This window comes from Harmonia axyridis, chromosome 2, assembly GCF_914767665.1.
Source record: "Harmonia axyridis chromosome 2, icHarAxyr1.1, whole genome shotgun sequence".
NCBI classification, from domain to species: Eukaryota; Metazoa; Arthropoda; class Insecta; order Coleoptera; family Coccinellidae; genus Harmonia; species Harmonia axyridis.
In genome coordinates, this window is record NC_059502.1 from 44,422,127 (window position 1) to 44,440,070 (window position 17,944).

The 17,944-nt window shown below is 36.6% G+C and overlaps 1 protein-coding gene across 1 annotated transcript; it reads right to left on the reverse strand.

The window, feature by feature from the left end:
- Nucleotides 1-7,540: 7,540 nt before the first annotated feature.
- Nucleotides 7,541-17,321, reverse strand: LOC123672002. Its single transcript, XM_045605943.1, has 9 exons — nucleotides 17,010-17,321; nucleotides 16,855-16,956; nucleotides 16,355-16,681; nucleotides 15,854-16,257; nucleotides 15,639-15,790; nucleotides 15,341-15,548; nucleotides 14,746-15,278; nucleotides 7,841-8,116; nucleotides 7,541-7,759 (listed from the first exon to the last, which is right to left on the reverse strand). Exons 1-9 carry the CDS (start codon nucleotides 17,089-17,091, stop codon nucleotides 7,705-7,707), a joined length of 2,139 nt encoding a protein of 712 aa, XP_045461899.1. The 5' UTR covers nucleotides 17,092-17,321; the 3' UTR covers nucleotides 7,541-7,704.
- Between the last annotated feature and the right edge of the window lie 623 nt (nucleotides 17,322-17,944).

The window sequence follows — 17,944 nt, forward strand, 5'->3', positions numbered from 1 at the left end:
ACCCTGTACTTTTTTGGACCGAACTGCAAAGATCCTCATATTACTACGTATTTGCACAATTGAAAATGAAAACGGTTTTTCCGAAAAAAAAAATTTTCGGCAGAAATATTCAGAAAAAATGTGAGTCCCCGTCGCTACCATTTTTGTCATAAGAATTCCATCATCTCATGAACCGACTAACCGTTGAGTTTTTTCCCAAGGTTTGGCATAATGCTGATATTGTCATCAAAAAAACTATCTAATTATGCAATAACTACTGGGTGTCCATTTGAAATAAGGAGGTAGTAGTATTTTTGCGGTATAACCATAAGTTGAAGAGATCTGAAAGTATTTTAGGGAGAAAGATCATTCTTTCAAACCCTAATCTGCAAATTTTCAGCACAAAATTATGATTAGTTCTCCATAACATTTAATAGGTCTTCGCGGTGAATCACTTTTTTTAGATAAATATAGGGTAGTTGGTAGGTACAAGGTATTGACAATGGATCTTGGGAATTCCCGCAATGTTGTTAATGTCAATTGGATCGTTCAACATAATTCCAACTTATTTGTATCGGTTTATTTCTAACATTTCTAGGAAGGTTAAACCATAATTTTTAATCTCAATTTGTAGAATTTGGAAATTATGGTTAAACGTATGTCCTAATTCTAACAAGTGATTGGGATATGTAGAATTATTCTTACTGTTAAGGAAACTTCTCAGATGTTCATTAATTCTGACCTCAAAAAATCTGCCTGTTTGCCCTATATATGTATACTTTTTGGCAATAATTACAGGTTAACTTATACACTCCTGTTTTATCATCTTTTGATGAAGTGTCTTTGTTATTTTCGATTCATTTACCGAGAATTGAATTTGTTCTAAATGAAATTTTTAAATCTTTGGTCAAATTACATCAAAATTATCATCCTATTAGATCGGTAGTTTAATTTTTTCTTGCTACTCCAGGAAAACTGTCCAAAGAATAATTAAAATTATCCAAAACTACACTGAATTTAAACCAAAATATTCAATTCAATGCAACTAATCCAGCACATAAATAAATGTTATTTACATTACACTATAATATAACAAGTCCAAGTCACTGGAAAATAAATATATTCTCTTTTTTTTACAATAATCTTCAACACAAATGACACGAAAAACTAAAAACTTTATAATATGCTCTCCTTTCTTTCATTAGATGATAGTAGACTTATATAAAGAGTTCTTCCAATTTCAAAAATTTTATTGAAGTCAAATAATGTCATAAAAGATATTAGAGATTACCAAATCAATTTCATCTTTGTCCACAAATTATCATATTCCAATATGAAAATACGATAATTTTTTACACGCGGTACGATATTTTATTGTTGACCTGGCAACGCTAGGTAGGTAGGTAGGTAGGTCATAAAAGATCATAAAAGCTGTTTGGGATTTGCCGAAAGATGTTTACGAAGTACGGTTCCATTAGATTTGTTCTTGTTTAAAAACAAATTTTATATTGGAAATATGTATGTAGATAAAACAGAAAGTTATTAAAATATGAACTTCAACTCAAAAATGTCTTAAATATACATTGGAATACGATGTTATGCGAATGCACATTCATCCGAAGCCTAGTTATAATTATTCTATCCTCCTCGGTTTCGTGATCAAGGATTATTGGCTATTTTCTTCGAGATATTCTGTTTGAATTTTTTAGCACCCTGATCCCGCGATCCACATGATACGATTATGAATCTTGAAATTGTTATTCAGCACCTAAGGCAACATTTTATTCACATCGAAGTGATAGTTTTGAAATCATTAGAAAAAATTAGAATGGCCATATTTACAGAATTCTATGTCGAATTTTGACTAACGTAACAGCTACATTCGATATTCGAAGCATATACTATGTTCGAAGATACGCTGAAAATTTCAAGTTTCCATATCTCTCCGTTCCAGAATGATCATTTTTACGGCAGGACGGATCGAATTTGAGGACGGATTCATCATCAGTGAGACCATCTCTGGTACAAAATTCAATTGCAGACATTGTGACGAAATAATAAAGCGATCTGTTCAGGGAACGAGAACTCAAAAATAAATAGTTATAACTTTTCAAGTATGGGATAATAATTCATCACAAATTTGTCCCTTCCGAGCAGGTTTCCGCTATTTGATATTCAAGTTATATGTAGGTTAACTATAATCAATTATTAATATTATTATGGCGACAACGGACAATTCATACTTCATATAAATATCGTCGAACATTTTTTTACAATTAATAATAAAAATGTTGAAAGATCAAAATCCATATTTAGGAGTATTTAAAATTGTTCTTTTTCATCCTCGTTTTGCCATTCATTTTTATTTTGCTATTTCCCTTCAGATTGTCAACTTTGAAATATAATAACTTATGTTTCGATTCACAAAATTTCACTATTTTGAATCAGTTCCGATGTACTTCTTCTCTTACCCGTCAATAATCTTACATATGTTTATAGGAACAATATTTATTCCGATTAAAAAACTTCACTTTCAACAGTTCCTACTAAAGTGCTCAGTGCTCGAAATTTCGAATTACTTTTACAAAGTGCTCAGTAATCGCGAGTCTTTTGTGAAAATCGGTGCTTAGTGCTCGAAGCCCTTTTTTGCAAGTGCTTAGTGCTCAAGCACTTTTTTCAGTGCTCGTCACAGCTCTGGGTATCCCCCTTATCCCCCTTGGGTACGCCACTGCTTGCACCCCCCCTAGCGACCAAGGTCTGTAGATTACACAGGTTGTCTCGTAACTCGGGTTGAACAGTGGGGTAACGCGTCATTCAGAGGCGACACTAAATTCCGGGAAAACCTCGGAGGCGTTCGGCAAATTCCGTTGACAAACGGTACTTTCAAATAGGCGGTAGATTTGAATATACGCTTAATAAAAGAGCTTGGCGGATGTTGGATCATAGTGCGACTATTCATACTACATGAATAGAATGTATATATATATATATATATATATATATATATATATATATATATATATATATATATATATATATATATATATATATATATGTGAATACAATCAATTAGGAACGAAATTTTTTTCCTATCGATCCTGAATTATCTAGTTAATAATTTTAATTACATCTTTTTAAAATGATATGAAGAGTACAAGGAAGAAAGGCGAAATGTCAGTCAGATAACATTTCGAGGAAATCGAATTTGGATGTTTGAAAATATAGCATAGCAAGAACAATTAATGTCATTTTTAGGTATTTTATCCTGAGAACTATTTCGTAATATTTCACGAATTAACGCGCGGACCTTTCTTCCATGTACAACTTTTTCATTTGCGTTATAGCTTTGGCTTTTTCTCCGTTCTGCGTGTGCCTTATGAAACTAAACTACTACTTTTTCTCTACATATAGAAAATAATGAAAAATGGATAGTACTACCTGTCTTCCCTGGACTCTTCATGTCTTATATCCTCATGTGCTAGATTGGGGCTGGATTCATGAATGTCTGAATATAACTAAAGATAGAGAGAGAGAGAGAGAAATTAAATTTATTGATAAATCAAATGGCTATCGACCACAGTCTTCCAGCCAGTTGCATACATTTTTGTATAACATATTATTTATAAGTATTAAAAAAATAAAAATAAATATCATCCTAGTGATTCCAAGTGTTCGAAAAGTGGCAAAGCTGGCAACTTTGCCTTTGGTGTAGTTGGTCTGCTGTAATGATATCACTATCTTAGCTACAGTGATTGTACAATGAAACAATCGGTAGCAGTATCTCAATTATACTCACTGGTTTTCTGTCCGAGTTGAACCAACCACTCAACGTTAAACAGTATTCAACGCGCACAAAGATAGTCACTGAGTGTCACCCCAAAGTCACTTTCCGTAACCCTTCACGTACCGAAAAAGTCACAAAGAAATCCGGCGGTCGATTGTTCTAGTCCTGCAATACACAAAACAGAAAAAAAGTTATTCAGATATAAATGTCCACACTGTCAATGCTATGTCGGTTTCCTGCTAATAAAGGAAATTATTGTCAAACGCGGAAATGTTTATAGCACTTTAATATAGTCCACTGATACTTAGGTACCAGTAACAAATCAATTCAATATACGGATCTTCCTCCAACAGGAGAAGATAATCTCTTCCACTCAGAGAGTAAAAAACGGGAAATAAGAAAAAGCATAAACTATATCAATCTGTATACTTCAATTCGGTTACTGAGATGATTTGTACTGTCTACAACTATTGTGTCCTTACCTCACCAATTTATTGTCAGTCAGAACCGTTGAACAAGTTAGTCGGATCCGGGAGCCGGGAAATTATGATATTTGGAGATTGAGAATCGTGGATTTTATAGAGTCGGGAAGGAATGAAAACTAATCCTAGCGCGTTGAAAAACTCCACCGGTACACCACCCTCTCGTTGTCTCTATCAAATGAAACCCTTGAATATTCACTCGTAAGAAAGTCACAAGTAAAAATTAGCAAACTCCCCAGAAAAGGACTAACAAGTAAGTTTACTGATGAAAACGGCGATTTTCGACCTCAGAAACGGATTTGTAATTATTGGCGTTCAATTACCAATTTTACTATCGTCAAGTCACCTGGTAACCACTTAACCAAAATGTCTTTTCTCAAACTAAACTAAACTACTGCCTAAACCTCTAAATCTAAATAACTAACTCAACTAAAACTAAACTACTGCCTAAATCTGAATAACTAACTATACTAACTACTGACTAAATCTGAATCTCAACTATATCTATCTACTGAAAACTACTACTGAACTATCTGAAAGCCTGAACATGAATTTTACTACTGCCTGAACGTGAATTACCGATTTTGGGTCGGTTACACCCTTTTATAACTTCGGTGCGGGGCGGTGAAATAATTCAGCCCACGTGACTCTTCATGTCGACAAAAACCTCGTTTTTCGAGAAAATTCTCTTGGCGGAACGTAATCTGACATATGGAAAAAAATATATCAGCGGTAAAAACGCCGAAATAAATAATTTCTTATATTATTTCACTCGGATTATTCGAGGCCCTGGTCGGTTGAAAAACATGAGGCATGGACTTTTTCATTATCGCGAATAAATTATTTCCGATATTTACGGAATATATCAGAATGATTTATTTGAACGGAAAACAATAAAATATTCTTTAGACGGAGCCTGATCATTCCTATGGGAATAATCAGACTTCGTTACATCCCCCCTGGTTCGGAAAAATTCAAGTTACGGTGAAACAGAAATTTGAATTCTAAAAACAGACAAAAAAAAAAAATAACCGAATACTATCCTGTCTTATTACGCGGGATATATGGGAAGTACGGGTCTGACTGTTACGTTACGCTATCAAAGACTATAATGTTGTTGTAGACAGTATGACATATAAAAATAAAACTTTGCTCTATGAATCGATGTCAAATTCAAACGTCGGCTTCTTTCTTCTGTCATCCGGGGTGATTTGAATGTGTACATGTTTGGGAATTTCTTCATCTCGGGGTTGTGGAGTAGAACTCATTCCCATTTCCATGAAGTTTCCAAGTGTCGGTGAAATAATCTGATGTCAGGTGTGGATTATCCCATTCTCCGGTGAGTAGTTCTGTTATTTCCATATCTCGATGAATCATGCCATATTATTTCAGAGGGACGTCGAAGTTCCCAGTCAGATGAGTCGAAACCATTCCAAACCCAGTGAATATACTGGTTGATTTACCTGTGGATATTACAAGGAATCAGTGACTGTATGGTGAAATTTTCAGAACGGTGAAAATTCTTCCAGTTATACAGTTTAAATTATCCATATGAAAATTGAAATGGAATCCAAATGTCCACCAGAGTAATAATTGACAGGCCATGATGTCCAATTCTTCAAGTACTTCTTTCTTGGATGATGACATGAATAAATCTTCAGGAATCACGGATCACATGTCTTCGGTGGAATTGGGATTACAGCTGATCATCCGATGAAAGGTGTGTTGCCTATCTCCAGCATTTATTCTCATCGGTGAGTATCTAGCCTCTTAGAAAACTTCATCTGTAACACTGCGGAATATTTCAGTTATTTATCAGATTAAAAATGGCATTCTTCAAATTGATTACACAGTGAAACTACTAATTTATATCTGACGGCCTTTGAAATTCAGGGCAAGTGACTGGAATTGTTTTTATTGCATAATATTCACTGACTTATTATGTACTATTCGGTTTCATCAACATTTACATATTAAAAATCAGTCTACTATTCTTGAATATAATGTTATAAGATATTGGGTTAGGCCCTATATTGTTTTACACAGTTTACGGGGTTAGGAAACAAAAACACCGGTATCTTCTTTTTTTTTATTTGTTATATTTTCCCCATCATCTTTGTTCTATCTCATTTTCCGCTGCATGGCCTCCCTTTCTGTGCATCTTGCACATGGATGCCTGGCTGGTTGTTCCGACCTAGTTGCTGGCGGTCGTGGGCAGTGCTGCCAACCCACTGAGCTCAAATAAAGGTAGATAGAGGTTCGAAATTTAGGTAGATGTTGCCAAATTTAGGTAGATTATTTTTTCCTTTTTTTTAGGAGTTTTGAAAGAACTGAGTCCATAGAATTATAAAAAAAAAGTATGAGAATTCACATAATAAAAAAAATTGAAAAACAAAGAAATATATTTATGTAATAATTTAAAATTAAAATTCAAATATATATAAAATAATGATAATTTTTCCCAATCACTCTTATAGGTCTGGTAATACTTTCTTTTCTTCGGTAATGGACCACGACTTGTTCCTTCGCCTCCATTATCACCGGCTCTCATATTTTCGATAAATTCAGCAAAAAACTTACCTATACAAAACGACACTTTTTCTGTTTCGTCAAAATCGCAATATCCCGATTCAGCAATTCTACTAAAGCAGCCTGCTTTAAAGAAAGTTGTTCTCTTTACTACTTGAACCAAAGAATAAATAGTCTTTCAAATATTTCATTTCAACAGATGTGGATAATTTGCAAGAAATCGCTTGTTGTCCAAAAACTTTTATTATTTTAACACCCAAAAGGGTCTTTTATTGCTTCCCGACAGCAGCCTTCGATGCATTCAGAGGGTCTCATCTCATTCCTTTCGACGATCTTATTTTATTCTATTTTTTTTTTAAGCATAATGATCGATTCATCTATTTTTCCTACGTACATGCAACCATATTTACTATCGCTATTTTTCTATCAAGCAAGTGCGTATTGAGGCTCAGCCATCGTTATTTATCAGTTTATTAATTACCAATTTTGGTCCTTTCTTTGCATCTGTATGTTTCTGAAACTCCGCCGCTGATCTCCGGAGATCTTCGTATCCAATGGCGTGCGTAAAAATTAAGATGTGAAATCGTTAATAAGGAATACATTTTTTTCATAGTCACGTTACTGGTAAAACGGTTTTTCGTTGATCTAAAACCGTAAAGTTCGCGCGGAGCTGAATTAAGGTAGATCGAGCTCAAAAAAGGTAGATAGGTAGATTAGTTCGAATTTAGGTAGATCTACCTAAATTTAGGTAGGGTTGGCAGCACTGGTCGTGGGGCCAGTTTCCTGGGTACGCACTCGCACTACCTGGTCTGCGTACCTATCAAACCACATCTGCTGCAAAATAGGAGTGGTGGACCTCGACACTCCTGCCGCGAGGGGCATGTCTTGCCGCACTTCCAGCAAGTGTTGGATCGCACCTCTAGATAGACCTTAGATCCCATCGTACCTACTGTACGAACACTCTTGGGGGCCGGTGTGGTTTGATCTGAAACATATGGTTTAGTTATACCGGTGTTGTCTTCCACACTCGTCCTGAATGGAATTTTAGAACCGGTATCTTGCTTACTGGCACGCAGCTGGCACAAAGGGGGGGGTCTGTGTAGACTGCGTAGTGGTCCTCTTCATCACTCTCTCCACTCCGGCTAGGTAATTTCTCCCTCTAACCGACGATACCGAGCTCTGGGGGGCTCTAGACATCCTCACCGCTGTCACCGTTCTTCTCCTCAACACCGGTACTTCCGGTATTGTATCCGGTGATGAGCTTCGTGGCTCGTACACGACCTCATCTCCCCACCGGATTTCTGCCCAGCGACTATGAAGACTCTCTGACATCTTTTTTTTCCTGAACAAGAAAATCACAGAATAATAAGAACCTGTCAGTAGTATAAAATCAGATTAATAGGTCTAGTTTATGCGGGGAGGTACCAGTTAGTAACAATTTTTTTTTTTTTATCTCAGTTCTGACTTTTTCTCGGTGAGTTTAACAAAGTAACTTACTAGTTATGAAATGGTTTTAGGTCTTTAACATGTACGTGATTCACTTTCTTACCTGACCGGTCTTTCAGGTCATAAATAACTGGTGAAATCACCTTCACAACAAGAAATGGCCCTTCAAACTTTGGAGCTAACTTAGATGCGAAGTTATTAACGGCGGATGATAGGTGATGTGTACGACGAAGCACTTGATCACCTACCTGGAAACGAACTTCTCTACGTCGAAGGTTATAGTTATGAGCTTGTCGATTAAATGCCCTGTATAGGTTGGTCCTTACAAACTCATAGGCCTCCAGTAGATGTTGAATCTGCTCTGTACGGTGAGTCAAACTTTCTCCTCTTTCTTCGGTGTTCTCGTTGGGATCTCCAGATCCTTGATTCTTGGGTTCCGTGGCATATATGGCTTTGGGGATGCGTAGTTCCCTTCCATAATTTAGATATGCCGGAGTGAATCCTGTAGAGTCCTGTCGAGCAGTATTAATAGCAAAGGTTAATTCTCCTACCTTTTCATCCCAATTTCGGTGATCTGCCTCGCAGAATTGAGCAATCATTGTCTTCAGTGTTCGGTTGGCCCTTTCAACCGGATTGCATTGTGGAGTATACGTAGGGGTAAACTGGTGATTGATACCCATAGCCTGGAGGTTTTCTCTGAATAGCCGGCTGTCATACTGTTTCCCATTGTCGGAGATCACAGTGGTTGGACATCCATACTTCAGTACAACCTGTTCATATAACGCCATGTAGACAGTCTTGGCGTTGGCTTTCTTCACTGGTCGACATTCCACCCACTTGGTAAACCTGTCCTGCATAACTACAATATAGGAATTACCTTTCTTGGAGCGGGGTAGAGGTCCTACTACGTCAGTTGATACTTCCTTGAACGGCGCATCCACCATCTTTCGAGGTTGCATCTTTCCTGCCAGTTGCTGTTGGGGTACTTTAAACTTTTGGCACGAAGTGCAGTTCCGGACATATTTCGCAATGTCCCTAAACATACCTGGCCAGTAATAATTCCGCGAGATCCTCGCAATTGTCTTGGCTATTCCCAGATGTCCAGCCAAGGCCGAGTCGTGGTTTTCTTTCAGTACTTCGTTCCTCTGTTCGGTGGGTATACACAGCTTCCATGGGTGGCCTGTTCCAGCTTCCCTGGCATCTGATGAATCCCAAAAGTGTCGGTGCAATCTTCCATTGATGATGGAATACATTGAATACCTGTCTCTTTCAGTTGGACACAGTTAAGTGTCGGTAATGGATTTCTTGACAGGCTGTCAACAGGTTTGTTGTGGGATCCTCTTCGGTTCTGGAGGTGTTTTTCGGGAGTCTGCACCTCTATGACCTCTTGGCTAACCTGTTTAGCTCTGGGGATCCGTCGTCCTTCCAGATAACATTCTGTGTTCTTGATATCCAGGGAGAAGTTGTATGTCTTCAGCATCTCTATTCCCAGGATTAAGTCGACTGGTAAGTTGGGTACAAGTAAGAATTCTATGTTCTTCAGGGCATAATCGGCTATCACCATTCCAAGGTGATACATCTTCGGTATGGCTGTAGTTTGTCCATTCGCTACCATAACAGCTTCAGTCGTTGATTTTTGTCCCTTGATTCCGTTTCTTTCACACAGCTGGGCTACCCTCTGACTACAGCAGCTCTTTGCCGCGCCAGTGTCTATCAATGCATGGAATAACTTTCCCTCAATGTGCACTTCTACCAGAGGCCAGCTGTCGTTGCTAACGATAGGAATTACTGTAGTTAGGAATCCCGCTGAAGTTGACGGTGTCGTTCTTCTCCGGTTTTGAGGACATGGGCAGTCTCGTGAGAGGATATTTTCTCGTTGACATCGGGAGCAAAACATTTTCGGTGTCCCTCGGCAGTCTCGACGTAGGTGGCCATATCCCCCGCATCTGAAGCATTGTGTCTGGGAGGACACTCTTCGCTCCGGTGGTGATCCATTCCGATCCTGTGAGGTGTTGGCATTTCCTGTTCTGTTGGTCGAGTATTCCGGTGGCCTCGAGGGCAGATGGGGACGATCTGGTCCAGGGGATACTGAGCAATTCCAGTCTTCTATCCTTGTGGCTGTGGTTAGCGGTCTTGACGGGCCCTTCTTCGGAGATGGAGATGGTGTGGGAGCTTCCTGACGAGTACTGTGGTTTCGTTGTCTAGTATTCTCCGAAATTGCAGAGAGGTTGGCCGGGTAGTCCTGTTGACGACGTTGATGATATGTTAGATGTGGTTCATCGATGAGGCTGGGTTTAACCGGTGGTTTGGTATAATGTCCCATCTGCCATTGAACCATTTCAAAAACTTTTCCCTTTTTCAGGAGTTCATCATACGTGGTGGTCTCTTGAAAGGCCAAAGCCTGTTGCAGTGATGGCAATAACCTCTGTCTTATCAGTCGAATCTGTTCACTCTCAGTGGGACGATTGCAAGTCAGCTTCTGGAACAAATTTTGCATCCGGGTGACATACAGTAGTAACTTCTCATCAGGACCTTGCATCCTCTTCTTGATTTCATCCAGTAGGTTCTCTTCATAGTTGACTGGTAAGAATGCCTCTTTTAATTGAGTCTTGAAGTCGTCCCAGTTTCTGAAGAGTCCCCTCCGGGGGATGAACCAATCTTTGGCATCCTTTCGCAGAAGTTCGTAAATCGATTCGAACACATGTTCTAAGGATGTCTTTCGGGATTCAGCAAGTCTTTCTATCTCTTCTATAAATCCAATCACACTATCAGTCCCATCAAAGTAAATATTCCATTTATGGATGGGTATAGTCGAGGTTGGCATCGGTCGTGGTTCAGATTCTTGTTGGGCAGTAGTCGGTGTCATCAGCTGGTTCAGATTCATCATGGGTTCATTCAAATCGGGAAATGACACCCTTCTCATAGAGCTGGTCCATCGACTATGAGTTGGTGCCTCTGGTTGATTCATATTCTGTTGTTGTGGCTGAGGAATAGGCATCGTTGGTAAATTCTGTAATAACTTCACATTCCTGTCTTGTTTCATTCAAAACTTGAACTAATCTTGACTTATTTACAGGTGGGCAGTTGGCAGTGGGTGTTCATCATCTTCCAATGTTATCAATGATGTCTCCGGTGGTGCAACTTTGGTTGGCTGTATGGGAGACATCCCTGGCGACTGTGGAATTTCTACGTCCAAAAGCGATCCATCCGGATGATTCGACGGCTGCGGTTTGTCTGCAGTCACTAGTGCCTCTAATGACCTCAAGGCCCGAGCTGCAGTCTCCTTTAATTGTTCTATCATCTGTGACTCGGTTTCATTTTCAGTGATAATAAAATTCAGTCTTCTCTGAATGTGTATCAATCTTGTTGAAATCCGAGTATATTCATCTGTAGTGTTCCCAGTGTCAAAGTGTTTAATGGCTTCCAGCAAGTCGGTGAGTTTGTTCTGACAGGACTCCATGTCCAGTGTCGGGTTCATTCCTGTCGGCTGTAGAGGCAAATTTAATTTCAATACCTGTCGTAATAGACTTCTCTTTAGCATTACTGTGCTGGGTATTGTTTGTCCTCTCAGCTGTAACTCATAAGTCAGCTCATCATTCAATAATCTATTTACATCCATGTTGAGGTTAAGTGATTGAATCGTTGAAGTCCAAACTCAAACAATCGATTTGAAATCTATCGAAGTTATTCGACACTGTCCTCTTCTTATTAACCGTTGAAGTCCGAACACTTTCCCCAACTTCACTATTCCCGGTAACAGTCCTTATTTTTCCCTTATCCCTCGCACAAAAATAACACTAATAGACAACAATGCTGAAAAATTACAAGTTGACAACAGAATCTATTCAAGTTTGAATTATTGTTTGATACAGTCAAAGAAAATCAAAAATGAGAAAACCTTCAGAAAACAAGTTGGTTTAAATTTATTATGATTCTCAAAAAAATTTTCAATGTCAGACAGTTGACAATTTCCAAAAGAAAACTAACTCATAAACCCAGAAGAACAAAGTAGGGTTAACTGAGTAGTTCAACAAAATATTCAATGTCAAACGCAGTTGACAATTTCAGCAAGAAAATAATTCAAAAACCCAGAAAAGAAAAGTAGGGTTAACCTAGTAGTTCAAATAATGTCCACTGTCAAACACAGTTGACAGTTCTAGCAATCAGATAATAACAAATTGTCAATTTTATTCACAGTCAAAATATATTTCAAATAAATCAATATTCAGCAATCCTGGAATATCAGACAAAGAAAATCAATGCAAGTCTTTATTCAAATCAATAACGATAATCACTTGTTTCAAAAATTCTTCAGCAATTCAACACAAAATAAAAATGTTTCAGACAATCAGTAAACTCAGAAATAAGGAATACACAGCAACAAAAACTTATATTCACTGTTGCAGCAATAATAAAAAACAAGTCAACTTTATTTATCAGAAATCAGCTATTATGGTTCAAAAGCAAATAAAATCACAAGTAAATATCTCCAAGTCCTTATGACTTTTATATCCCTACCTTGTTTCAGCCTGGAATAAAGTTGCTCAGGATAATAGTGTGTAAGGGAAAAAACAACAAATCTTTTCTTTATTCAAACGATGAACAGTAAATAGTAGCAGTGAACAATACCCTATTATATGAAGGCGGTATGATATCACTATCTTAGCTACAGTGATTGTACAATGAAACAATCGGTAGCAGTATCTCAATTATACTCACTGGTTTTCTGTCCGAGTTGAACCAACCACTCAACGTTAAACAGTATTCAACGCGCACAAAGATAGTCACTGAGTGTCACCCCAAAGTCACTTTTCGTAACCCTTCACGTACCGAAAAAGTCACAAAGAAATCCGGCGGTCGATTGTTCTAGTCCTGCAATACACAAAACAAAAAAGTTATTCAGATATTAATGTCCACACTGTTAATGCTATATCGGTTTCCTGCTAATAAAGGAAATTATTGTCAAACGCGGAAATGTTTATAGCACTTTAATATAGTCCACTGATACTTAGGTACCAGTAACAAATCAATTCAATATACGGATCTTCCTCCAACAGGAGAAGATAATCTCTTCCACTCAGAGAGTAAAAAACGGGAAATAAGAAAAAGCATAAACTATATCAATCTGTATACTTCAATTCGGTTACTGAGATGATTTGTACTGTCTACAACTACTGTGTCCTTACCTCACCAATTTAATGTCAGTCAGAACCGTTGAACAAGTTAGTCGGATCCGGGAGCCAGGAAATTATGATATTTGGAGATTGAGAATCGTGGATTTTGTAGAGTCGGGAAGGAATGAAAACTAATCCTAGCGCGTTGAAAAACTCCACCGGTACACCACCCTCTCGTTGTCTCTATCAAATGAAACCCTTGAATATTCACTCGTAAGAAAGTCACAAGTAAAAATTAGCAAACTCCCCAGAAAAGGACTAACAAGTAAGTTTACTGATGAAAACGGCGATTTTCGACCTCAGAAACGGATTTGTAATTATTGGCGTTCAATTACCAATTTTACTATCGTCAAGTCACCTGGTAACCACTTAACCAAAATGTCTTTTCTCAAACTAAACTAAACTACTGCCTAAACCTCTAAATCTAAATAACTAACTCAACTAAAACTAAACTACTGCCTAAATCTGAATAACTAACTATACTAACTACTGACTAAATCTGAATCTCAACTATATCTATCTACTGAAAACTACTACTGAACTATCTGAAAGCCTGAACATGAATTTTACTACTGCCTGAACGTGAATTACCGATTTTGGGTCGGTTACACCCTTTTATAACTTCGGTGCGGGGCGGTGAAATAATTCAGCCCACGTGACTCTTCATGTCGACAAAAACCTCGTTTTTCGAGAAAATTCTCTTGGCGGAACGTAATCTGACATATGGAAAAAAATATATCAGCGGTAAAAACGCCGAAATAAATAATTTCTTATATTATTTCACTCGGATTATTCGAGGCCCTGGTCGGTTGAAAAACATGAGGCATGGACTTTTTCATTATCGCGGTGAACAATTAATAAATTATTTCCAATATTTACGGAATATATCAGAATGATTTATTTGAACGGAAAACAATAAAATATTCTTTAGACGGAGCCTGATCATTCCTATGGGAATAATCAGACTTCGTTACAGAGTGATTCTTGAACCAACACATAATGTAACAATTTACACACACACTTCATAATTTACATCTACATATATCTATATACAATTATATTAATACCAATATGAAACAGTCAAAAAAGCAAAATACAGTACCATCACCTTGTTAGATCAATCACTTAACTTAAAATAAATATGCATGCGTGTAACACATATGAAAATAAAAAAAAATTTCACATCTGTCTATTTTTTTTTCTTTGATGCAAAAAATTCTTGCTTATCCAATTTCCTTTTAGTTGAAGCTTCATTCTCTCTTGCCATCACCATAATTTTATCCACAAACCTTATAGTATTTGAAACTCTATGTTAATCTATATGTACTATTTACACAATTATTAAAATTACCTATCAAATTCCTCATCATCCAGAGATCTCAGATAGTTGTTAACTGTTTCATGTTTGGCCTCCCTTTTTGCTTTTCTATCCAACACGTCTGTATCATCATTTTCACATCTCTTTCTCTTTATGAAGACATGGATTTCTTCACTATTGGCCATTTTAATTTCTGAAGGTTTTTCCAAAGAAAGCTGCACGGCAACATCACCTAAAACAGAATCGCTTCCCGACCTTTGCTCATGCAAACATACCAAGTGTATGTGTTTACACATATTAGTTTTTATGGCAAAATCAGGACATTCACATCTATAACGATGCAAACAAATCTTGCATATCCTACAGAATGATGTTCGGCATTCCACCTCACACAATTCGTTATATTGTACCTTATAAAAAATTATACCTGCTGAAGATTTTACCAAAAATTCTCCGAATCCAACATCTATTACCTCTGTTTCATTCTTTGAAAGTAATTTTTCTGCAGCTTTGTGAGCCTTAGCAACGAGTCTGTCTTGGTAGTTATTGGAATGGGGTCTTTCTATTTATAAAGAATAGTAATGTCTCAAAAACTAAACAGAAGAAATGATTTTAGGAAGAAGTAAACCTTTAATATTCTTTGCCACATTTTGCCATCCACTAAATTTTCCATTTCGTCCAGAAGTCGATCAACTGGTATATTTGCTTTCCTTTTCAGTAGGTTAGTTTTGAGGATGTTATTGAGAGTTTCCAGTGCCATATTAGTATTAATTCCTGCATATAATCTGTAGCAATGCGCCCACGTTGCTATCCTTTCTTTACTTTGGTAATAATATCTGAAAAAATAATTTCATGCTTAACAAACTGTAAAAGACATAGAAATTTTTATTTTGAAATATTTGGGGAACATTGCTAGATTAATATACTTTTTGAGATAATTGAGAAACATAAATTCTTCAGAATTTTCCAGTTTTTCAAAGTATTTCTGACTCTTTTCTTCAAATTTGTGAATGTCGGTTTCATTCAGTATTTTCTTCATTTCAATTTTCATTGTTTTCCTTATTTGCTCATTCTTTATCTGAAAAATATATCATATAAATATTTATCCATGGAAAATTATAATTTACATCTCATTACTAACCTTAGATCTGTCTTGGATCACCCAGTTTTTAATCACATGCCAGGTACACAAAAGTCTTCTTGGTCTATTTTCCATTACTTTTACCCATGCATTATAATATTTTGGGTCGTCATCACTCATGAAATATTCCGGCTCTATTCTATCCACAAGTTTCTCACTCAGTGCTTTCATGAAAACTTCTTGAGTCAACTGGTCTAATCTATTGCTAAGAAAAAAGGCCACTGGAAATCCCATATTCCTATCGTCTTTCACAAGCATCACAGTTAAATCCATTCCCTTCTGATTAGTACAGTGGGTTCCATCCATACATATTATTTTTGGGAAATCTTTGATTTTTTTTTCCATTACCTCATTCATAAACCCTAGACAAAAGTCGTTAGGATGCAATAATGGATGTTGTTCGCCTGAAATAATATGAAAAAAAACTATCATACCCTAATTATTCTTCAAATTCAATTTTATTATAACAATAGAAGAAAACACTGATTTTGGGAATAGTACCTTTCTGTTTAAAAAAAAAGCAGTAGTTTTTTCCATCAACGTTCCATTCTTTCACTTTGAGATTTACTGCTATCATGGTATTCTCATGTTTCTTTTGCAGTATATTATGCTTTTTTGACAAATAAGCTATATCTTTCCTATTTATCAAATTCAATCTGTGCAATTCTTCTGATTTCACTTTCCTTGCGTCAGAGATAATCCTTTCTACAATAACACCATCACACAATTTTTTGACAATTTCTTTCTTATCAAGTTTTGATAAGTGTTGTGTCCCTGTATCCTCTTCATGATCTACATGGGTTTTCCAAAATCTTGAAATAGTCTGCCCTATAATATGAAGATTACACTGATTACAATATTTTAGGAAACTCCTACCTTTAAGGATATCTGTCATTAGAGCATATTTTTTATTTATAAATTGGAGAAGTGCAAATAATAAAGTATCTAGAGATTAGATATATTCCTATAAATATTCCAATTGAACGGATTACTGAAATTACCTGTTTGCAGAATCTTAGTCTCAATACGAGATGGACATACTCCATAGATCTTGATGGAACCGCTTGATTTCACTATTCGTTGCGAATTTTTACTTTCAAATCCTGTGACAATATTTACAGTTACTGATATGAAATGGGAAAACAATGTTAATCACCTTTCGAATTGCTTCTGTTACAAACATAAGACTTAAGTATATAATCCTTATATTTTTTCACTCCGTGGACTGCATATATCATTTCCAATTTCTCTGTCTCAAACCAATGTTCATAGTTTTCTTCATTAGTGAAGTGATGTGTTTCAAACTCCAATTTAATATCATGCTCCAATGCTAAATGAGTTTCTAATTTCTTATAAGTTCCACACTGCAGCTCATTTTTCTTACAAAGCGGACAAATAATATCGTCGGCTAAGAGTGTAAATCTGCTATGTCCATAATGAAAAATTTTAAAGGAGACCAAAAAAACCGTACAGTACAGTGTTATAATAATAATAACTAGTACGCCCATAGATCTACCTTGTAGGTAGATCAATATATCCTGTAGATCTACCTAATAGGTAGATCAATGTTGTCCATAGATCTACCTTGTAGGTAGATCAATGTTGCCCACAGATCTACCTTGTAGGTAGATCAATGTTGTCCATAGATCTACCTTGTAGGTAGATCATCATAGCCCATAGATCTACCTTTTAGGTTGATCAATATAGCCCATAGATCCATATTTTAATTCATTCATAAATACTTCCATATCTCCTGTAAAATCGATATCGCACTGTATAAAAAATATTCATCGCACGTATATCTTCGCAAATTATGCAAGAGAAAACAAATCTAAAGCTCTTATTCCAATTTCCAGATTTCATAAGGTCTCGATTTTCCAGAAATGTATAATTGGCGCTTGAAAATTGTACACCCTGTATATAATCGTCAATCCCCACCTGTATACCTTCAAGAATTATGCAATTGAATGATAACCTATAGAGCTAACATGACAACTATAAGAAAAGTTTTCAGTTCTCCAGAGACATCTCGGAAATTGTACACTCTGTATAAACGTTATTCATCGCACGTATATCTTCGCAAATTATGTG